Raw genomic sequence first — 24,564 nt, forward strand, 5'->3', positions numbered from 1 at the left:
GTGACCAGTGAATGCATATTTTATTTACTTTGGTCTACTCTGGCTCTCCTTTGCTGTCTGGTGTTATTTATTATTTAATATGCATGGAAACTAGATTGGCCTGGTCTATGACCTCATGAATTTTCCCCTTTTTGTGGGAGGCTCACATTCTTGTCTTTAACTCTGCAACATACTAAGGCCTGAATAAGGGGATGCTGAGAAGGGGATGGAACAGTATTTGAACCTTGGTCTGTCCAAGTCCAGAATCACTGCTCTCAAAGTCCTGACTCCTTGATGTGGATCCTTTCTTAGTGCTTGCCTCTGAGTAGAACCATCACAGACGATTAGATGGAAAGGCATGGATGCTTTCTGAAGGCTCTGGGTTCCGTGTTCCAGCTATTCATAATAACCATTTTGTATTTTCATATAAAATAGCCTATATTTTTAAGAAAGTACTTACTAGCCAGATGTGGTGGCACACATTTGAAATCCCAGCGACAGGGAGGCTGAGGCAAGAGGATAGCATGTGTAAGGCCAGTCTTAGCAACTTAGTGATCCTATCTCAAAATAAAAAATAAAGCTGGGGGTGTAGCTCAGTGATAAAGTGCTCCTTTACCTAGTACCCCCAAAAGTATTTACTATAAGAGACTCTCAAAAGTAAAAAGTATTTACTATAAGTATTTTTGAAGGATGCATTGGGTGATAGATTAAAGCCTGGAAGCAGATCTCTTTGGATTTGCTGTTGTCTCCATCCCGAAGAGTGCAGGTGAGCTCTACCTGTATCTCTAGAGCAGTAAGTATGACCACTGGTTGTGGTCTTCAGACCATAAAGGACTTTACCTCCTCTACCTCCTTTAAAAGGAAGAAGAAAGGAAACAAAGGTGTGCATAGTACGAACCAAAGTTGCACATGGTACTCCTTTGTATATTTACTGGTTCTGTTTTTCTGTCCTGCTCAGGCCTTTTCCTGGGTCTGTCTCTTCCATAGAAAATTCCATAGCAAATTCCCCCATGCATATTTATATGTGGATATATGCGTGTTTTAGATAACATCTGGATACTGAGGCAGAGTTTCCATTCCCCACTTAGAACGTATTTTCCCCTACCCTCTGTAACCATTAACCTTAAAAGAAATTCCCTCTCTGATGGGGTTAAATAAATTATGAAGACAGATTCTTGATTAATACTACATTAGTCATTTAAAAATCATGGTTTCTGAAGTTAGAAATAGCATCCTTATTTGTGAAGCAACCTCTTTGATAATGTGCTGCATCTTTAAATAGGCTACATTATCACTGGCTGGGAATTGGATTATTTTTCGAGTAGTATATATGCTTTTGCAATAAACCTTTAGATGGCAGCATCTCTCACCATAAACTATAATTTCAACAGAAGCTCACAGATGTACCTGGTGTTTGAGATAGAAGGATGCTCAGAGTCTGCCCATGTCACCCCTTCACTGTGTGAGGATGGAGAAGAATCCTGGGATGTCCACATAGTAGCTCAGGGCTGCACAGAGGGCAGAGCCACAGACCCCTCCCTGGACCTCTTTCCATCACCCCCTCCTCTTAGTGATGCAAAATGTTTCTATCACTGTGGCCTTGTTAAAATTATAAGGCAGTCACAGAGTCAAGTGGGTGTTTCTGGATCAGAAAGGAATATCGTATTTGGAAGAAGCAGATAGAATCTGGGAATTCTTTTGGCTTTTTAAGCTATTTTAATTAGGTATGACTCATATACCTGTAATTCACATATAATTCATCCACTTAAAAGTATTCAGTGCAGTTTTTATCATGTTCACAAAGTTATATAAATGATTGCACAATTTAATTTTAGAACATTGTATTATTCCCAAAAGAATTCCCTTTGTCATCCCCCCAGGAGCCAGCGTATCCTCAATCAACCTCAGGCGAACACTCAAACCTTTCATTTCTATAGGTTTGCCTCTTCCCGACATCACACATGAGCAGAATCACATACTAGGTGGTCTTTGGTGCCTGGCTTCTTTCATTTAGCATAATTTTTAGGTTTCATGTCACAGCATGAATGGGTGCTTCATTCCTTTTATTTCCCAACAGTATTCCAGTGTGTGGCTATACACATCCTGTTTCATCAGTCAGTGGGCCTCTGGCTATTTCAAATAATGCCACTATGAATGTATGTGTACAGGTGTGAACATATATTCACACAGGAGTGGAATTGCTGGCTGTGTGGTGACTTTGTGTAACCTTCTGTGCCGAACTGTTTCGTAAAGGTCTTCATCCTTGTCCCTTTCCAGCAGCAATGAGTTGAGGGCTCCTTCTGGTCTTATTAAGAATTCCAGATCTTCTGCTGATAAGGTGGGGCCATGGGGAGATGAGACCCTCAGTTTCTCTTGTGTCCAGAGCTGTAGCTAGTCTGACTGTCTGGCCATTCAGAGGTAGCTCTTTCAGCCGCCAGAAAGTCTCATCTTGTGGGCCCCTCACAGTCACTCTGCGTCACCAGCCTGATAAGATGCCTTCATGCAACGGCTGCACAGAGCCTGTTGATATTACAGCTGGCTGTTTGTAGTCTTTGCCTTCCAACTTTGGAGATACCAAGCAATGAAATCATCTTCATCCCAGTTAGAGGAAAATGATATGTGTGTGTGTGTGTTCATATACATATATACATACATACACACATACACACACACATACACACACATTTATATATATTTTATATATATATGTATGTATGTATGTATGTATATAAGAAATCCATAAAACCTTCACCACAGGCTATCCAGGTTTGGACATGTCAAAATCACCTCCTTGACACACAGTGAAGACAGCTGTAGAGACTTCAGAGTGGGGGGACCAGGTTTCGTTTTTGCCAGAGTTTACAGTCTCCAAGCTGAGCTTACCCTGTTCAGCAGCCCAGACTGGATGATCACGCATCTGCTCTGAACTGTGTGTGTGTTCATGGGAAGGGAGGAGGCCGGCTCTTCCCTTAGCATATTTGGGTCTTGGTAAGGACACACGCTGTATGTTCTGAAGCTTTGTTTGCATCTGGAAAAAATTAGCCACACTTAGATCTTTCCCACTGCAGGTCCCGTCAGGAAGCCCAAGTATGTGGAAAGCCCCAGGGTGCCTGGAGATACAGTTATAATCCCGTTCCGAGAAGTGTCCAAGCCCACAGAGCCAAGTGAGAATGGTAAGGACATGTTTTCAGTGACTTCTCCCTCCTCCCTTAAGACTGTCTGGAATGGCTCTCTGTGTCTGAGGGAACCTGGAGTACCCCTGCTGGAACACTGCCCTGAACTGAATGTATTTGGGAGGATGTTTTCCTTGGGCAGTTTATAGAGATCTACTTGGCTGGTGTAAATTCTTGGAATTATGTATGCAGGGTGACAATAGTTGAGTGATTGTACATGCATTAAGGGTTGGGTCTTGTTTCCTCTGAGTTTGGGGAACATGAAAAGTTAGCTAGTAGATAGCAAGATGTCTTGTTAATACTTTACCATTTTAGAATATTCAGCACCAGGCTTTAGCTGAAAAGCTGAAACTCATGCAAAGCTTATCATAGCTTTCTTAAGGGAATTTGGTAACTTTCAAAAGCCTGTATATATTTTTTTAATCTCTGAAAGTTTTCTTTAGGCGATGTGGATGTAGGGACAAAAATAAATAAATAAAAAATAAAAATCCAAATTGATTGAAACCTTTTCATGAAGACATTTTATCTTGGGGGTGGGGGGGAGGTTTGGTTTCTTTGTCTAAATCCCAAAATAAGCATAACAGGCACTGTGAGCTTGTAGCATGCTGTACATTCATTAATAATTCTTTATTTTTTAAGTCAATTCAAGATTTACCTCTGTGTACTTTTCTGAGGAGTTTGCATCTCACAACTCTATAGACTTTAATTTGGGTGTTTGGATTTTACATCATTTTCCTGCAGAAACAAGAGGTTAAGATTCTTGTCCTATTTTCAGAAGCTAATTTTGCCCCGAGAGTGGACACAAGTTTATGCAGTAATGTTCAAAGAAAACTTAAGAAAGAAAATGCATCCATGTTTTCACTTTGAAATACCAGATCCTCTCCTCAGCCTCATTGTTTGAAGGGGACAGCTCTTCTGTGTTTCAACTTGCATGTGTGTTTTGTGTTTCTGTGATGTTTGGCAGGAAGTAGGATGTGGTAGGAGAGTGGAGTGGAGTGGTGATGAAAAGAGAGCTCAAAATGAGCTGAAAGGGGGGTGTTGGCAGAAGCTGGAATCAGGAAGTTTGGAATGGGTGGAGGAGGAAATGGCATGGGCACGCTGGGCCAGCAAGAGGTGCTGTTGTAGGCATCCTGGCATGAAGTCCACCCTTGTCCTTTCTGGCCAGGCCCCAGTTGTGTGGTAGAAGAGGCTCTTGCCACTGATTTGGGCAGAGCAGGGCGTGGCACTGGGTGTGTGTGAGAAGGTAGAGAATCTACTGTGGTATCTAGTGAGGATAGCCGTGACTGATGAAAGAAGTCTCTTTTGGGTGTACATTTGCGTGTGCAGACCACCTGTTCTGTCATTTCTGTTTTGTGTGTGAAAAGGAAAACAAAAATCAACTCCTGATGTGAATATCTGCCATTGAACTTCCTGAGCTGACTTCACATTTCAGATTAAGCCTGCCATCCCTGCCCCTCATCCACACCTTCCTGTCAAGTCATTGAAACCCTAGCAGATCATGGTGCTGGTGTTGTGACTGGCCAAGACACCATGGTATGACTTCCTCCTCTGTGACTGAGAAAGTTGTTGGGATTTCTGTGTAGGGGACTCCTAAGGCATGAGTGGGAGAGAGAGTTAGGATTTTTATGGCACTAGGAAAGAGGGTTATAAATAGTTACCATTGTCAACTTTTCTCCCCTTGCCCAAGGCAGAATTGGCCACCTTTCTTGGCAAGAGGAGGTGTTCTTGGGCTTGGCTGTGGTCCGAGCTAAATTCAAGAGCAGCCATTGGCCTGGCTGGAGTGGCCAAAATTTGCATGTGTGCTCACTCCTGAGACCTGAGCTCTCTTACTCAGCCTCTTCAGGACCTTGGTGGCCAAAATTAACGCCATACACGGGCTGCACATACAGGACCTGAGGTTTCCATTTGGGCTCCGATTAAGAAACGTGGTACATTTTCATTTCTTTTAGTGTGGGTTTAGGGGTGGTTCATGATTATGGGCACATGACCTGTGTGAAGATAGCCCTGGTGCTGGCATGAGCTGTAGTAGCTACTCAGTTGGTGAGGTGGTGGTGGTGGTTGCCCAACAGAATTGAACTTGACAGTTAGCAAAGGGTGATGTGCTTTGTAACCCTCATGGAATCTTTTACATTTCAGTGGAGTGAAGACTGCCATATTAAAATATAAATTTTATGCCCAGTTCATTGAACCTAAAGGAGAGGCTTTGGAGCTAAAACTAATTGAGTTTATTAAGCCCAGGCATGTAGAGACACATGATGGGCAAACTCTAAGGTTTGGGACCAGCATTGTCTGTTAAGTTTCACTTTAAAATTTGGACTTCTGCTTCCCATACTTCCTTTGGGTATTCTTATTTAAGTCTCTCTGACACTTCCCGGTGCTGTTAATAATAGCATGTCAGTATTCACCAGACTGTGGACAACAGCTCCTTGTGAAATGTCTGCTTTCATGTAGATTTGTGAAATATCAAGTTACTCCTAAATATTTGAAATAGTCTTTTCAGACTATGTTGCCTCACTTTTGCTTTGGTGGCCACGTAGCTATATCAATTTTTAATTCTTGGTTGTTTGAAATTTAAATGGAAGTAAAACAAAACCACCGAGCACTTAAGATTTGTTGATTAATTTATAAGTACTTTTGTTGATGTGTAATTTGTGTGTTAGTTTAGCCATCTGGAAAGTGGGTTCAATTACATGACCTGTGTTTTTTAATTTTTGTTGTTTTTGGAAAGCAAAGAAACTGTTTATTGACGTTTGCATTCACCTGGATACATCTTTAGGAAAAAACATGCTACCATATTTAGTATTTTTATTCTTTTGGTACTGGGGATTGAACTCAGGTACTTTAACACTGAACTACATCTCCAGTCATTTTTACTTTTTATTTGGAGATAGGGTCTCATTAAATTGCTGAGGGTTGGCCTTGAATTTACAATCTTCCTACCCCAACCTCTGAATCCCTGGGATTATAGGAATGTGCCACTGCACTCAGCTTCAGTATTTTTACATATTTTTGAAACACAGAATTTTCTACTCTGGACAGGAAAAAAAAAAAGATTGACTTAATGAAGTGTTAAATACAATACAAATCCCCCTCTTTTTTTTTCCCCTGTTTAATGGTCCTAAAAAGCTATGTGTCACATAAGATAGGTTCTTTATAAATAAGCTTGCTGTCAATTAAAACAACATATTACTTTTTGTGGGGATATGTCATTTACCCCCCAAACAATACCTCTGCCTTAATGGGAAGGAAAAAAACCCAAATTAGGACTCACAGCTTTATTTCTTTGAATTAAGGACAACCATCCATATTCACTTAGGGTTGCTTTAATATATCATTAGCAACTTGAGCAAGCTTTGATGAGGAGGGGTGAGAAAGTTTTTAATCTCATGAGTCATTGTTCACTGAAGATCAATCTCAAAATATGACGAAACTTTTTTTTTTTTCCTGGTGGTCTGGTTAGCAAATGAAATTGACCCACATGAAACAACAGAATAACTAGATGTAGAAAAGGGGGTCTTTTAGATAATGTTTAAATATTTCATTGATTGCTATTTCAGACATTCAAAGATGTAGAGAATGAAAGAGATATAAAGAATCATGGCATTTATCAGCCCATCACCTAGTTAAGAAATAAAACATAACTGTGTATTTCCTCTGATCATTTTATCTTTCCTTTCCCAAGAGGTAACCTTAATTCTGCTTTATCTTTAATTTTTCAGCTTCTTAAAATGGTGACGCGCCATTTAACTAATGGCTGAATAAGATTTAGTTAGATGAGAGTTTAGAAGTGGGCATGCTTGGTATGTGTCCAGTGGGAGAGGGGCTAGAGGTGGAGAAGCCATTCATTCTATATTACCTTCGATAAATATTTTTTAAAAAATATTTTTGTACTGGGAATTGAATCCAGGGTCTTTATTGCTGTGTTACATCTCCAGCCTTTTTTTCCCCTTTAATCTACAAATGTTTTATTTACTACCTCTACTTTTAACAGAGTCTATGCACTTCTAAATATTTAAAAATACTAGATGTTTCAAATAAGGACATAAGTTTGTCCACTCCCTGCCCTTTTTATTTTTTATTTTGAGACAAGATCTTGCTAAGTTGCCAAGGCTGGCTTTGAATTTTCCTGTCTCAGCCTCTCGTGTCTGTGTGTTACAGGGGTGCAATACTATGTCTGGCAATATGAATTGAATGTTTAAGCTGTGAAAGGCAGTATAATAGATGCTATTTAAGATGAGTTGTCAAGCGCCTGAGTTGGGGCTCAGTGGTAGAGCGCTTGCCTAGCATGCGTGAGGACCGAGTTCGTTCCCCGGCACTACATAGAAATAAACAAAATAAAGGTATTGTGTTCATTTAACTAAAAAAAAAAAAATTGTTCAAAGCTAAGTGCCTGTGATCCCAGTAACTCCAATTTTTTATTGTTGGTTGTTCAAAACATTACAAATTTCTTGATATATCATATTTCACACTTTGATTCAAGTGGGTTATGAACTCCCATTTTTACCCCATATACAGACTGCAGAATTACATCAGTTACACATCCATTAATTTACATATTGCCATACTAGTGTCTGTTGTGTTCTGCTGCCTTTCCTATCCTCTACTATCCCCCCTCCCCTCCCCTCCCCTCCCCTCTTCTCTCCTCTCTCTACCCCCTCTACTGTCATTCATTTGTCCCCCTTGTATTATTTTTCCCTTTCCCCTCACTTCCTCTTGTATGTACTTTTGTATAACCCTGAGGGTCTCCTTCCATTTCCATGAAATTTCCCTTCTCTCTCCCTTTTCCTCCCACCTCTCATCCCTGTTTAATGTTAATCTTCTTCTCCTGCTTTTCGTCCCTACTCTGTTCTTAGTTATTCTCCTTATATCAAAGAAGACATTTGGCATTTGTTTTTTAGGGATTNAGATAGAAGGGGGTAGGAAGAGACTAAGATCAGGGACAATGATAAGAAGACGAGCTCAGTAATTAAATGAGAGAATAAAGCCTCACATTGGACCAGGGTCAGGAGAAAAGAGGATGAATAGGGAGACTGTTGAGGTTGCGAGGAGCTGGGAGCCATGGTGACAAAGGTGACAACCCCTGTGGCTACACTAAGAGGACACTGGAGGAAGGGATCCCAGGGTTTGGTTTGAGCTCAGTTTCAGGTGTGTGGACTTCAGGTGCTGGTGGAACATCGAGACTACAGTGTCCAGCCCGTGGCTGGAATCAAACTGGGCTTCAAGAAGGAGCTCACTCAGCATGTAAACTGGGTAGCCATTTGCTCAGAGGTAAGAGGGTGAGATCAGTTAGACTAGGGAAGAAGATCTAGTATCTTTTGAGAGAAGAAGACTAAGAAACATTGTTTCTTTTTTTTATTTACAAGCTATGAATAAGAACTGGAAGAAGCACCTGCAAGAGAGGTAGAAGTCACCCACCCATAAGACCTGTGACCATGGGTTTTCTCTCCATCTTAAATGACAATTTCTACTTTCTCCCTTACAGCACAGAGTTTGCAAGGTCAGAAACCTACAGGAAAATCAAAAGAGAGGATGTACGACTTAAAAAGAAAATGGAAAATAAAAAAATTATATGCTTAGTAGGGCCGTTTCAGGAACACTGGGAAGGTGAATGAGTTGAAGTTACATAGATCATGATGAGGAAGTAGAATTGGTGAGCATCGTCCCTTCTTTTAATCTCAAGAAGTTGAGTAGGTAGATGGGGGGAGCATGAAAGAAAGGGTTGTGTATGGCTATAGTTTTTACTGATTTTTTAAGAAAAGGGATTTGCTTTAACATAATTTATACTTAAAGCAGAGCTTCTCCAAATATAGGCTGTGGAATTCTAAGGTGCCCCCAAGATTCTGTCAGGGATTTGTGAGGTCAAACTCTTTTTATAATAATCAAAATCAGTAGTAAAACTTGCAATACCTGCTCTTCAAGGCAGGGGCACCAACTACCTAGTCATGGTATTTTTCACTGCCATGTACTTGCATCAGACATGATAATTCACTGAAGAATGTCCTTGACAAAGCACTAAAAATAATGAATGTTATTAAATCTTGACCCTTGAATACCTATCTTTTTAATATTCTGTGCAGTGAAGTGGGAAGTCTGCATAAAGCATTTCCGCTGCATGCTGAGGTGTGATAGGTGTCTCGAGGCAGAGCATTGTGTGATTGTTTGAATTGCAAGCTGAACTAGCCACATTTTAAATGGAACATCATTTTTATTTGATGTAATCACTGGCAAACTATGGCTATTCAGAATTGAGCGCTTGTCACACATTTTCTTCAAAAGGAATGAAATGAGCCTGTCACTTCAATTTTAAAAAAATATATAAAATAAAAACACTTCACAAGATTAGTTGTCAATGCTAAAACTTGACCTTTTAAATGAAAATTAGGTTTTTGGAGAAATTTGCATCTGATATGTTGAGCTTGATGGCTTCCCAAGATATTTCAGTTAAGATTTGTGATAATATTAATGAATATGATATTTTGATATTGTATAATGAAATGAGTGAACATTTTTAAGATCTTCAAAATCAACATTTTCCAATTGGTCCAAAGCAGGATGTTATAAAATCTTACATGGATAGAAGATCCATTTATTTATTTTTCATAGTTCTGGGGATTGAACCCAAGGGTGGTCCTTTTTATTTTTAATTTTGAGATAGGATATTGTAAAGTTGTCCATTCTGGCCTTGAACTTGGAATCCTCCTGCCTTAGCCTCCCTCCCTGGGATACAAATATGTGCCATCTCTTCCAGCAAGATTCATTTAAGATACAAAACAAGCTAGGGTGTAGCTCAGTGGTAGAATGCTCAAGAAGCCCTGGGTTCAGTTCCCAGCATCAAACAAAAACATATCCCAACAGAATGAGTGTAGAAACAGACCTGAGACTCTACCAGTTTTTTATTAAATCAAGTAGTAAAGATATTTGTGAAAAGGTAAAATACGTCATTCTTTCTGATTTTTTAAATTGGAAGTATAGTTGTTTTTATTAAAATGTTAATTAACTTGTCATAGGTTTTATTTTAAGATGAAATTACATTTTAAAAATTCATATTTTTAATTTCTATGATAAATATCAATAGATATAATTGTCATAAACTGAAGCTCATTTGAAGTCCTCTATAATTTTAGGGAGTGAATCCTGATATCAAAATGTTTGAGAATCTGCTGGCTTAGAAGAGAGGAAGACAATAAAAATAGAGATAAGAAAATTGATCCAAACTTTACAAGTTACCTACACTTGAGAGGATGGGCACTTAGAGCTAAGTGAGATACTTTGAAAGAAGAAATGATAAATTTTAACATCTACTACTTTGGAAGCCTGGCATTAGTCAATTGTTCAAGGTCACATAGCTAGGAAGTAGCCAGATGTTACCCATGATGCCCAGTACTCTGTGGAGTATGAGGAGGATAAGGGTGAAGAGGTTTTCTTTATGGAGTGACCACTGGCCTCCAGGGACCTGCACAGTTCTAACAGAGTCTGGTTTTAAGAAGAGGGGATCATTAGATGGTAAATGAAGCAGTTTGAGCCAAATTGAGACAGTTTGGCAATCAACAAAAGGAGGGAATTTATTGTCTTGGAATACTGAGTTCAGAAAAAGCTACTTGGGTCAGAAAGATTATAAACAACTATATTTTTAGGTAAGAAAAATTCAAGTACATCTGTAAACATGTATAAAATTTTTTTTTCATATGAACTTATGAAACCAGAAAATGAAATAATAGGAAATGTGGGCTCTTAGTGTTAAAACTGATGCAGATAATGACCAGCTTTATAGCATCCTGTGGTTTATAAGGTATTTCTGACATTATTGGTTTTGAGGCTCACCATCTATAGTAGGAAGTGAGTCCAGCACTTAACTGATAGGAAATTGAGGTTCAACACCTGAAGGGCTCAGAATCCTGTTAACATCTTCTGCAGTGTAGAAAAGGCAGGGAGGAGACTGGGAAGGGCACCAAGGTTTTGAATGTACCTTGATAGCAACTGGGGAGCTGGTCAGTTAGTGGACTGCTCCTCAGTGTTTGTGCTCCACACACAAATCCAACAGGGTCTGAAAACAGGCAGGAAGGAAGTGATTTAAGAACTTCCCTTTAGGGGCTGAGGTTGTGGCTCAGCCGTAGAGCGCTCACCTAGCATGTGTGAGGCCCTGGGTTTGATCCTCAGCACCACATAAAAATAAATAAATAATGGGTTAGCCTTCCACAAGCGTGTGACGTTGAGGAGTCCATGAAGATTATTGGGCCAGTTGTGGTGGTGCACGCCTGTAATCCCAGTGACTTGGGAAGCTGAAGCAGGAGGATCACAAGCTCAAAGCCAGCCTGGGCAACTGAGTGAGACCCTGCCACAAAATAAAAAGGGTTGGGGATGTGGCTAAGTGGTTGAGCACCCTAGGGTTCAATCTCTGGGACCAAAAACAAAATAAAACAAACAAAAAAAAAACATTGTTGGGAGGAATATCACTGGCCATTCTGAGCCTAACAGATTCCCAGGAAGTATAAGGTTAGCTATTCTCTCAGTTCCAAATACAGCCAACACAAATTCTTTGGAGTGAGATTTAAAGTGAAATGAGGTCTTTCTTCTTTCTAGACCTTATCCCACTGATAATGGATAAAGTATGTCCATTATTGATGAGTGACTTAATATTAACTACCTGAATGAAAATAGACTTTCCTTTTAGTGGCCTAGTACAATTTGATCTGGAGGTTATGTTGGAGTAATAATTAGCTTAAAGTAGATCATACGGCTATTCAACGCACAGTATTTGGTGAACAACTACAAAAGTAGAAATGCATTTCCATTTCCCAAGGGAGTGCACCCAGTTGAGCTCCCAGGCAACTCTTCTCTCCCAGAATGGCACTGTCGTTCTTCATCCAGAGGTCCTTGTACCAGAAAGAACCATTCAGTGAGAGAAGACTGTGCATTAGGGAAGGCAAGACGTGGATGACTTGAGGTGGATTGAGGAATTCAGACTTTTAAAGATATGGTCACTAGGATGATATTATAGAAGAGTGAATGAAATTTGAAAACACAGGAAGCCTTTGGAAGAAATAAAACTGCAGTGGCTTAATGGATGCAAAATGATATAAAGAATGTCTCCATTCATCCTGAACCCCAGTAGGATTTGAGAACATGAATTTGGGTGTCTCAATTAAACTTAGCGGTTGAACCTGGAATTGCTACTGCTCCCTAGCTCATTGGAAGAGGGGTGATTTTTGGATAACTATTTTTTTTTTTTTTCAGATTTTTTGTTGTTGTTGAAAACCTGGGGAGTCTCTCAGTAGTCCCAGTGTGGAGGTGGCCTTGACTCTGCTGGGGGTGGTGATGTCCCTCGGCTTCATGTAGGACCTACACAAGATCTGGGGTTTTCAAATGAGTCTCCAGTGAGCCATAGGCTGTGCCTGTGTTTGTTGCAGGGTAGGTTCTGTGACAGCTGCTTGTGTACAACTGTACTCTGCCTCCACAGCAGCTGCCAAGTGGGAGTAGTTGCTGGCTTTTTCCCCAGAGTGTTTCAGGTTGAACCAGAAGCTAGACTTTCGGGGACATAGTCACAATCATGTGTTAGTATGGAGATTGTTTCGAAAGGAAAGGAGGTGGTGGAGTAGAGAAACCACTGAGATCTACCCCCTTACCCACTTCTTCCCCTTTCCATCTGGGTTGTATGTCCGCCTTCCAGTCCAGCTGCTACTCAAGATAAAATAGCAACCCTGCCTGAGCCTTGGGGCTTGGGAGTGGAGAGGGTAAGGGGAGGGGAGACCCATCCTATGCTGAATGGTTCAGCCTTTGGGTGTGCCTGGGTTGTGTTGATTTTGTTTGGTTCACGCCCTCTGTTCCCAAATGCCCATCTAGAGAATCTAACTGTGGTTTGAAGTCTCTGGTGGGAAGGGATCTTCTGTAGAGCAGCACAGGGGTGTGGTCCACCCGCCCTGGGTGGTTCCCTTTCCAAGAGTTGTCTGGGTCTACTGATCCCTCACATTATGTGTTGAATGCAAATAATCCGGAAACATCAGGGCTCTCTCACCCCAGAACAGTCAGTCCTTGGTTACCACAGGGCTGCAGTTTTCTATAGTCAATAAAACATACCTTAAGCTGCAAACAGCTCTTCTTCCTCCCCAGATATTGAAAACCAGCAAGTGACTCAGTGCCTTTCCTTTCCTGAAGATACTGCCAGCCTAATTTTCCTCATAGCTGCCATTCTGGGTGCATGTCATAGCAAAACTGATATGCGAAATGAGAATAATACAGATGGTCTTCTCAAAAGCTCTGTTTGTTTTAATTTTTGCAGTTCCTTGCAAAGTTAACAGCAAACTTTGTTGTTGACATCATAGCTCAAAAGGAACATCACTGTATTGTTTTTTTCCTCATTTTGTTTTTCTAAAACCTCTACCATTATCTTCAGATTTCTACATCTAGAGAAGATGGGTTTATATATGTATGGATCTTGGTGTCTGGATAATTAAAAAACAGTAAAACACTGAGTGATTGTATTGTATGTTGTGCATTGTTTGCTCTTGAGTTTGACTTTTTGTGTAATCTCAGTGTGCTTTGTATGTGATTTCATCCCCATGGATGCTGACTTAAAAATTTGAAAGAGTCAATGGGATGATGTTGATATTTTGGCATCCATAATCAATGCTTAGGCTTTTGTTTACAAGGTTAACTTCCAGCTCAACATTTAAATTGGAATCCAATAATAAAATTATTTTAAATACAAAAAGCCAAATGACCTAGTTTTGGGAAGAACCCCAGAAAGGCCCTACTTTCCAGCATTACCTGTGGAGCATTCCGAGAATATAGGCTGATTTTTTTTTTTTTTTTTTAACATCTCCTCATGGACAACAGTGCATTGCTGAAACCTGTTTCTTGAGGACATGTTTCACTGAGTTTTTAAGCCCTTGTTTTAGTGAGGTTTCTCAGTGATCGGTGGCTTGAGTTGGAGTTCTGGTTTTGACCATTGCTGCTGCGGAACATGCAGATTTTCCACCAAGGTCTTCCTGCCCCTGCCTGGCTTAATGAGAACTTAGATTTCAGTTTTATCCCTGAATCTAAACAGCCTGGGTCTCTGCCAGTATGTCACTTGGGTTTTGCATTATTTTAGCCCCCTTGGCATTGCCCACATTGTGCCCTTTAAGGTGAACAGGAAGATACCCAAAGGGGTGTCTGAATTACCCATTCCCCCCACTGGTTTGGGAATAGGAATTGCTATCAGATAACAACACTGGGTTTTTCTGGTTCAGGTTGAGTATTTCACCCTTTAAACTTGGAATTTCTCTGTTACTTTTTTCTTAACCTGTCACGGCTTCTTAATTAGAATGTACTGCTAGAGGACAAGCCGCATTGTCAAACTTGGTGCATTTTATAAAAATACACAAAAGTGCCAGACAAGCAGCTATAGTGCGAACTCATCCAGATGCGAAGCTGAAATTCCCCAGAGGGGCATCTTCATTGTTTTCTTTCTTTGTTCCAGAAGCAAAGACCGATAATGAACCGAGCTGTTCACCGGCAGCTCAAGAACTGTTGACAAGGCTGGGATTTTTACTGGGAGAAGGGATCCCAAGTGCCACACACATAACCATTGAAGACAAAAATGAAACCATGGTAATGCCCGAGGAAGACACTGCATTTCATACCTGCTCAGAGGATGAATGAAGCGATAACCAATCTTCCTTTCCCCATGAGGGGGGAAGTCATTGTTTGGTCAAATGAGTTCTGGGCTGTTGTGTATTGAAATTTATTGCAACAGTTTGTTTCTGGGTGTTTGTAGAGAGGGGGTTAGGGAAAAGCAGAGGGAGCAGAACTTAAAAAAATGTCCACATTAACCTTCTAGTCACTCCCTGGAGAATAGCAGCTACATGAATTAAAGTGGCTAAAAGAATTCCTTCATAACGATACCACTTTTATCTTTATAGCACCATTCTTCTCATCTGGCTGCTTTGGTATTTGCTTTCCTGTGCCTTTTTAGCTGTTGGGATTTTGGAGGGTCAGTGGGGTGAGGAAAAGATTTATAGGAGATGAGGCAGAGACAAAATGAGATGAGATCAAATGGTCCATCTACTGGGAAGGCGTGCCTGTCCAAGGGGACAGCAGCCAGCAGCACTCTGCTACTTCCAAGATGTGTGCCTGTGAGCAGCAGTGAGGGGCTGGACCCCGCCCTCCACAGCCACCACCACTGTGAGGGTCTCTGTGAGGGAGGTGTCCTGGGTTGATTGAGACACAGTGGCCACCAGGCTCCTTCCCTCATCTCGGAGCCCATAAATCTTCAGGAATTGAATCAGGCTGCTGTGCTCATGAAACGTTACAAAAACAGTCCCCAGGTTTTCTGTACAGAGGTCAAATAACCCATTTGTTTTCTGCAGATTTTAAATGAGAGGAAGTCTGCCTGTTTGCCATTTCTGATTCTCTAAATTATTGCTAAGACTGCCCTTTTAATAAAAAGGAAAATCACAAAGGAAGGGAACAGAACAAAGATACTTCTCTTTTTAACATTTTGGAAGACCATATATGTATGTATGTATGTATGTATGCATATATACACACACATATACACACACATTTATATATTTATGACTATTCATGTCTCCTCCTAGAATTTAAAAACTGCCCTCTATTTTTCTTTTTCTTTTTTTTTTTTTTTTAAGTTTTATTGTTTTAACATCAAAAGCATGTGTTGAAGTGTCCTGTGTCAGCTGTGCTAACTCCTCCTTCCATTCATCTTGCAGTGCACAGCTCTGAGCCAAGGCATCAGTCCTTGCTCCACACTAACAAGCAGCACGGCATCTCCTAGCACCGATAGCCCCTGCTCAACCTTGAATAGCTGTGTCAGCAAGACGGCAGCCAACAAAAGTCCCTGTGAGACCATTAGCAGCCCTAGTTCCACCCTGGAAAGCAAGGACAGTGGAATTATCGGTAAGAAGCACACTGCTCGGTAATGTAATGGCTTGGTGCTTGTCAACCAGAGCACTCACCAGGCACTTCTCAAGTGGGTTTTAGCATGGTCTGTGAAGGTCAATCTGCCAGGGTCTGCCCTGTTCTTTGCAGGCAGCACTGGGTCCATGTGCAGCTGAGAGAATGAAGGATTAGCTTTTACATTCCTTGATGTTTATTTTATAACACTGGGCTCATGGTTTAAAAAAAAAAAAGTCTTCCCAATCAGAGAGGCCTGAACAGTTCAGATCTGGCCTGTGAAGTTACAAAAATTCTCCTTCCTCAGTAGTCAGTTCCATCTGTTGGGCATCAGTTCCCCCTGGGGCACCTAGCAAAGCAGTGAATTCCCTGCATATTAAGAACTCTCTTCCCAGCCCAGTCTCAAAGTCACTCATCTTGCAGATAATAGGTCAGACATTATTCTCCAGAGTTTCTTATGACGGGATCTTGACCACTGTTTTGAGGCCAGGATTTTCTAAGGAAGTGTTCCCTTCACCCCCACACACCCACACCTATACTACAGGTGTGTTTTGCCTGAACCGAACTAGGTGGCTTGAACAACATTTAATTGACTTCTTTGCACTCTTCTTTCCTTCTTGAGAAAATTAAGGATTTTGATTTATTAAGTAGTTCCTAGACCTAGGTGTGTATTAAAATCATATTGAAGAGCCCTTAGTTTTATATCGTATCCCAGACAGGCTCCCAAATGTTTCTGCAGGTGGGCTCAGGCATCTGTGGTCTCAGGTCTCCAACTTGGTGCCCTTCAGACAGCAGACAGGTGGAGCCCTGGAAGAACTAACTGTGTAGGCCTCTCTAGGCTGTAAGATTATATTTCAGTTTCACAGTGAAGCTCTCATTAGTTAATAACACCTTTGGCGAATTATGCACGTCTTTGAGGGATATTTGTGTTTTGTTAAGGACTAAACTCCTCTTCCACATTCAGATATAATCAATTGGAAGGACATTTGAGCTCCTTATTTTCTTCAGTCACCTGCAGTTGCTTTCAAGTTTAATTTTATTGATTGATTGATTGATGGAGCTAGGGACTAAACCCAGGCCTTGTACTTTCTAGGCAAGTGCTTTACCACTGAGCTATACCAACATCTCCTCTGTCGAGAAAGATTTGGAAGACCAAGTCACAGGTTCATCCAGGTTGGACTTTGGAGATTGCCCCAGAGAGCCTCTGAGAGTCCTGGAAATGGGGTGTGGACTGCTTTTTTTGAAATACAATTCACCTGTCCTATTATTCACCCATTTAAACCAGTGAATGCTTTTTTCTTAGTGTATTCAGCATTGTGTAACCTTCACCACAATTGACCTTAAAACGTTTTCATCATTCCAAAAAGAAACACTCTACCTGATAAAAGTCACTTCATTTCCTCCCAATATCCCCAGTTCTAGTCATCTGGCATCCTACTTTCTCTCTCTGTAGATAAGCTTCTTGTGGACATTTCATATGAATGGAAAGTGTCTCTTATAGGAAAGTTGAATTCTTTTCACTTAGATTCAAGGCTTTCCAGTGAGTTTATTCTATTTCTATATCTCATCTGATCCCTCTTCCCCTTGTTGTACATTCTAGTTCAACAAACGTTTTCTAGCATCATTTCTGTTCTCATGCCCTGTCTCTTCCTGAGCTGTCCACCATGGAGAGATCCTTGATATGAATTCTGCAGTAACTTGGTGACTTTTTTTTATTTTTTAGCTCTTATGAAATTTCATCTCCTTTAGAGAATTTATCTTTCTTTAAGGATTTGTCTTCTTTTTATTGTATGTTCTAATGGCATTACTCCTCTCTGATTGTAAACAAGTCAGTTTTTTGTTCTGACAGAAACACTTTTAGTAACAGAGAACCTCCCATTCCTTCCCAGCCTTCTTTCTCATTAAGATACAATGTTGGAATTTTAAAAGTATTTTAAACAGGAAAGAAAAGGTGCTGTTTTGCCCTTCGGTATTGTCATTGAAATTAAGCTGCAGGAGTTTCTTAACTAATACTTTATTTTATATAATTCAACCAACCCCAGAGTGATTCGTCCCCTTATTACCTGCTTCCCATAACTCCTCCTTCAATGTGTTTGTTTATTTAAAAAAAATTTTGTAATTGTAGATGGACAACATGCCTTTATTTTGTTTATTTTTATGTGGAGCTGAGAATTGAACCCAGTGCCTCCCACAAGATAGGCAAGTGTTCTACCACTGAACTACAGTCCCAGCCCCTTCAATGTATTTATTCTTGTTTCATTATTTAATTTCTCTTCATATGGACAGGGATCTCATTTTTGTAAGTATCTCCTGGGTTCTTATCCCAGTTTTGGGATTGAGAAATTAAGGAAAGAATGGCTGCTGGATCAAGTTGCATTGAACGAGGGAGAATTCAATTGTTTTATAAAGAACTGCATAGGATTCCAGGTTGGCTTTGTCAACCCTTTTAATATCTGTGTTTTCAGCTCTCCCTTGATGGTTATCTCTTCCTTGCATGTCACCCAAACTGCCCTAGACTCCTTGGCTCAAGATAACTTGATTCTTTTACAACTGAATATGAAAAGTGGTGGAAATTGAGTTGAAAGTGGGAGCAGTTAAGAAAGACATCGGCCGGTGAGGGTTGTGGCTCAGCAGTAGAATGCTCGCCTAGCACATGCAGGGCCCTGGGTTTGATCCTCAGCACCACATAATAATAAATGAATGGAATAAAGATATTGTGTCCAACTACAACTAAAAAACAAATATTAAAAAAAAAAAAAAAAGACGATGGCAAGTCCCTATGTCATGAAAGACCACAGCTCTGGGAGATCATGCTTGCCGCTTGTTAGCTGCTCTCCTGCAGGGGCGAGGTCTGTAGGTGGATGAGAGAGAAGCATTGTGCTGGTAACAACATGCCTCTGTTTCCTTTCCTCTGTGACCTGCAGAATGGGAACCTGTTGCCAAGGCACACATTGGTAGGGAGGAGAAGGAAGAAAAGCAAGAACTTCCTCTCCGGGTAGACTACAGCCACAGGTCTTTGAAGATGCAGCAGTAGCAAGGCCAGAGAGGGAAAAAGCTTCCTCTGCTGTTAGTTGAGGGTGCACATGTTCCATTGCCTCTCAGCAGAGTGGGTATCTATGACGCACTTGTGGTTCTGTGATTGCTGGGGTGGGGTGTGCCTTTTGCCATCTGAGGAACATGCCAATTTTGCAAGGTGTAGCCTGGGATTGTGGGCATCTTCAGTGTTTGAGTAAAATATTGGAGAGCACCATGATCCTTGCAGGCAGGGATGTAGGTGAGACATGTTGGCTGCCCACATTGGAAGGCCTGCAAGTGGCTTGTAAAACAAGCTGGTGAGGATCCATACACCATATTACATAAGGCCTGGAGAAGGGAGGAAGTGGCTTTCCATTTAATTTTCCATTTTAAGTAGTTTCAGACTTGCCAACCAATAGAGCAGGGGTTGGAATGGCAAGGGCTTTGGGGTAGGCTGGTTACAATGTGCACATAGCTGGCTCAGCATTACACACTTGGGGTAGCACGGGGCTCAAAGCAGTGTTGCATGCACATTTATTAGCACAGTTTATTCAGGGCATTTAGGGAAGATTTCAAACAGTGCTAAGCCATCCTTAAACATTCCCTGGCCTCCTCTTACTAGTCAAGCCGATTTCTGGCATGCTGATTATATTTAACCCAATAGTTTTACCCAGCAGATGCAGAGTAAGGAAGCATGTGTTCCCACATGCCTGGGCAACCTCCTCAGGGCTGCCAAAGGTACCGTGTCTATGTTGCTTCAGCTGCTTAGGAGAAGTGCAGGCCAGTGACCGTTAGAAGAAATTACTGGGCCTCTTCCAGTCTTTGTGGAGGCCAGGGTTTAATTATCTTCCCTGCTCCCTTTTCAACTTTATTATGTTATCCAGAGGGGAGTCCCACTTTATCCTATTTCAAGAGGTTCAAGTACTTCCAACATAAATGTCTTTGGAAGTATAATAATTCTGTCATGTAGAAATACTGTCTAAGCTGGATGAGATTAACTGAATTCCCTATGAATATATTTTTTTAATTTTGTTTAAAGTTCCTTAACATTGGCATTACCTAGAAGTCAGTGTCTGATTTTCAAATTTGCAATGGGAGAAATCTTCCAAATGTGAAATGCAGCTGTACCCAATCACCATAAAATAGCTTTCAATTACTTGCTTTGGGGAAAAAAAAAAAAAAAACTTTAAAAGAAGTATGCTTTTAAAGGTGTTTCCTCTGTGCCTGAGAAAACTTTTTTTCCTTAATGACATTCCTTTGACTGTAACTTGCTTCTGTTACAAATGGCAATCATAAGCTGTATTAATCCCAGCTTAAAAAAATAAAGTGTGTGTATTCATTGGAATGCGTACGAAAACCACTTAGGTTTTTAAAAAACAGCATTGCTGAAAACAATGGGTTTTAAAGTACTTTTTTGAGTTAAATGTCTAATTTTTATGTCCATATTATGATAAATGTTTTATATGTGATGTATTTATTTCAAGAAAACAGACTATTATTTCTCCATGTAGGAAGAAAGAGGGTAGAGCCTGGATGAGAAGAAAATAACCAAAGTCAGCTTTCCTGTCAAGATTTAAAAAAAAAAAAATCCTGTCCATTAATAATAGATGTGCTGAGAAGGACTTAGAGGTAGCAATTAGAAAATTTCTGGCTGAGGGTGGAGCCTGTTAAAAGCCAGTCCTCCCTTATGTTCCCTTTTTCTATTTTGACCTGTTGAAATTTACCATTGCTGAAGTATTTCTGCTGTGTCCTGCATCTGCTTCCTCTCAAGATGTGCTATAAAACTGCTTTGTGAAGGCAGGGTAACTCCATGTCTCCCCTACTCATGTGTCTCCCCACAGTGCAGGTGCGTGGCCCACCTGCCTGGCTCCCAACACCTGAGCTCGAATGCGTGAGTGGTTTTCAGAATGGCGCAGTGCTGGGTTTCTGCTCTTCCACTGCCTGCCTTCCCTTCCCCATCCGTTCCTCAGGTGCTTGTCTGTCTCCTCTTGTTCAGTTTGAAGCAAGGAGGCAAGTGTAAACTTAGGGGAATATCTTTGTAGAACTGATTGTCCTATAAGACTGGTTTGCAGAAAAATATTGGACACTTGGCTAGTACCCTGCTGGTGCTAGCTGGAGTGTGATCATATTTGTTTTTCTTCCCAGTTGCTTAGGATATTTTTTTAAAAAAAAAGGATTGCAAGCTGATTTTTATCTTCCCTCAGCTTTCTCCTGCCGCCTCCCAGGCTTGTAAAATGAAAATGACTCCAGAAGTAGCTTTAGATCACCTATTTCCTGGACTTTTTGTCCCCATGGAGATGATCAGATGCAGAAACACTCAGAGATGAATTAATTGCACTTTCTTTTCATTCTTAACATCAGAAATCCTGCCCTTTTGATTTTATGCTAATGCTGCTCTGTTGTCACCTGTATTGCCCTGCTTACTACAAAATCGAAATGCTTTGAAATTGATTTGGTAATAACTATTTAGAGTGTTTCAAATCTGGGTTAATATTCATTTTACTACATTGCCTGCAATTTTGAAAAATCATCCTTAATTATAGAAGTCTTTTTTTTTAATCTCTTGGGTGAAGAAAGAAAATTTTTTCTTTACATCTATAATTTGGTAATACACTCAATGTGACAAAGACATTCTTGGTGATGATTTCAATCAGCAAGCACATGCTGTACTTTTATTCACACTGTGGTTGAATTCTTCAGGCTGTTCTATTGGTGCAGCAAACATTTATGGGTACCTAGTATGTTCCAGGAAGAGCAAGTTTGTTCAGTACTGGGGCAATAAAAATAAGGCATAGTATCTATTTTCAAAACTTGTCCACCTGTGGGACTACAAAATGATCTTGTGTCCTGTCAGTTGCTGAGAAGAGTTTAAAACATGGCATTGATTGACACCTTTGATGGAAAATAACATGCTATAGGTGCATAATAATAACCAACCACTAAATGCTTTTTCCAAAGTGTTTGGAACTTGGGGAGTCATTAGACTGTGTCAGAAGCTCCAGTGTGGGTGCATTTGGTATACAGCTATGCAAAGCTTTACCCATGCAGCATACTCTTAACAGGAAAACGGCATGTTGTTTAAATCCTTAGACTCTTTCTGGAGACTCTTCTATACTGTGTCAAACCAAGTTGGAGCAGTGTTCTTGTTGAGTAGAGGCAGGTCTAGTCCTCCTCCTCCCACGCTGCCCTGCCCCCAGCTTTTCCTTCAGGTGTTTCAAAGGGCCTGATGAATACAGCTGGGAACCATGGCTGGATCCCTGGCCTTGTGGCATGTCCTGGCAGAGCACACCTTGCGCAACATGGGCGAGCACTGAACTGGAGATTTGGTACAGAGATTTGGCTGTCACAGTCCTACACACAGGGATCCCAGTACAACTCTAGAAGGGACAGGACTGGCCGGAAGTGCCAAGCTGTCGTCCTGGGGCCGTTGCAGAAGGAGAAGCCAGTCAGCCCCAGGAGCTGAAGGTTTCCAGGGCACCCCACCCAGGATATTCCCTCTGCATTCCAGGCCAGGTAGCTTGTGTGTGTGTGTGTCTCCCCCGGGCTCCTCTTCTTGTCAGGCTGAGGGAGATTAAGAGCTGTGACTGCAGGTGAGCCAGGAACCCTGTGTGGCATGTTTGTAGGTGGGGACAGGCCTGGGCTACGGATGGGAAAAAAGCATAGTCCCACATTCTTGACCAGAAAGGCTAAGGCAGGCTGGTTTCACCCTTGTGGCCTGGCAGCCTGGATAACTATTGGGTGTGAGGGGTGGGTTCAAAGGAGAGGAGCAAGAGCTTCTGTTAGGTTGAGGGACTGGAGACTTGTCCCAGGGCTCCATCTCTGAGCTTTCCTTTGTGCAGTGAAATGTAACCTTCTAAAGTTGTCAGTGATTGTTAACCTGTCAGGTCAAAAAAAGGTAGTCTCCACAGTAGTTGAATTTTCCTTTTTTATTCATTTCTTCTCTTTTTCCACTTTTATAAGCAACCATTATGTTCCTTTCTTGTTTGATCTTTAATTCATTTGTCCATTGTTTTAACTTTTAAATTCTTCCTGTCAACCATTAAAATGAACGTGGAGGTTAAAAAATGTTTTAAGTGCTATTTTTTATTTCTTCAGCTTTATAGGGAGGAAAATACTCTTATACTCATGATATAAGAGGCATTTAACAGATTCCTGTATCCAATTTTCTTCATACCCAGGGAATACCCTCATTTTGAATATGCAGAATGCAAACCATCTATGGAGTGGTCAAAGAAAATTAATTAATTTTTAAAGAAAATTATTTTTTCCTCTCATCCTTTAAAAATGTATATTTTTGTGTATGGTTTGTGTTGCTGTAATGGTAGTACATGTACATAATTTACAAATGTACCTGGGAGTGCATGCCCCAAATTTCTTATAAATAGTGTGGCATGATCAGCACAGTGTGGAGCACCATTCTGGGGCACACCAAGACCTCAAGTGTTGAGGGCTCTCCTGTCCGTGGTCTGTCACAGGAGTCAGCAAGTTGAGAATGACAGGGGCTTGGAACAGCCTGGAACACAGTAAGCACTGTTATCCTATGTACCTTAGGCACTGTTGTTATTTCCTAAAGACACTTATTTGTGCTTAATTCCTCCCCAGTGGATTAGAAATGCTCACGTATAGACATGTAGTAAATCAAGATTTTTCCTTCCAGTGAAAGTATGAATTAGAAAACAGAAGTCAGAGCTAAAGAAAAGATGAAGTAAGGGCTCAGGTTCATATGAGTTTATTCATTTTTCCTTTATGAAAGTTTTGTTAGTTTTATTTTTGAGTTTCCTGACAGCCAGTGGAAAGAGAGAAACATCATCAATCATGTAAGGTGATGTCTGTAAAGACAAAACTATACTCTCCTGCTTGTTGAACCTGGAGACTGACACTGCCTTGTGGGTCATCAGATTTGAGTCTGAGTCTCCTGCACTTGCACCTCTTGATTTCCCCATAGCTCCAAAAGAATTCTGTGAGTAGCACATATTTAATCTCACTGACCCTTAGTTCCTGAATGATTCTGGATGCACACTGTAATCAGTTTCTTTTCTTTCTTTCTTTTGTACCCCCTCCCGGGATTGAACCCAGGAGTACTAACCACTGAGCAACATCTCTTTTTTATGTTTTATTTTCAGATAGTCTTGCTAAGTTGCTTAGGGTCTTGCTAAGTTGCTGAGGCTGGCCTTGAACTCACAATCCTCCTGCCTCAGCCTCCTGAGCCATTGGGATTACAGGTGTGCACCACTGTACCCGGCTTATTTGCTTCTTTCTTTTTACTTCTTTAAAAAATTACTAATTTATTCTAATTTGTTATACGTGACAGTAGAATGCATTTCAATTCATGGTTCTCATATAGAGCACATTTTTCATGCTTCTAGTTGTACACAGAGTCACATCATTCGTGTCTTCATACATATACTTAGGGTAATAATGATGTCCCTCTCATTCCACCATCTTTCTTACCCCCATGCTCCCTCCTTCTCCCTCCCTCCCCTTTGCCCTATCTAAAGTTCCT

General features: G+C 40.9%; 1 protein-coding gene across 25 annotated transcripts in view; it reads left to right on the forward strand.

Moving 5' to 3' along the window:
- Positions 1–24,564, forward strand: part of Tanc1 (tetratricopeptide repeat, ankyrin repeat and coiled-coil containing 1) — a 231,962-nt gene that overhangs the window by 138,609 nt on the left and 68,789 nt on the right. For 14 of the 25 annotated variants that reach the window (XM_048812307.1, XM_048812313.1, XM_048812308.1 and 11 more), the window contains 3 exons: positions 3,048–3,152; positions 14,611–14,741; positions 15,863–16,049. In XM_048812307.1, coding sequence (XP_048668264.1) covers positions 3,048–3,152; positions 14,611–14,741; positions 15,863–16,049 — 423 coding nt within the window. Of the gene's footprint in view, positions 1–3,047; positions 3,153–3,780; positions 5,081–8,634; positions 8,803–14,610; positions 14,742–15,862; positions 16,050–24,564 lie in introns of those variants that run through there. The other 11 variants (XM_048812309.1, XM_048812317.1, XM_048812325.1 and 8 more) reach the window with 6 other exon arrangements.

This window comes from Marmota marmota, unplaced genomic scaffold (assembly GCF_001458135.2).
Source record: "Marmota marmota marmota unplaced genomic scaffold, marMar, whole genome shotgun sequence".
In the NCBI taxonomy this organism is placed as follows: domain Eukaryota; kingdom Metazoa; phylum Chordata; class Mammalia; order Rodentia; family Sciuridae; genus Marmota; species Marmota marmota.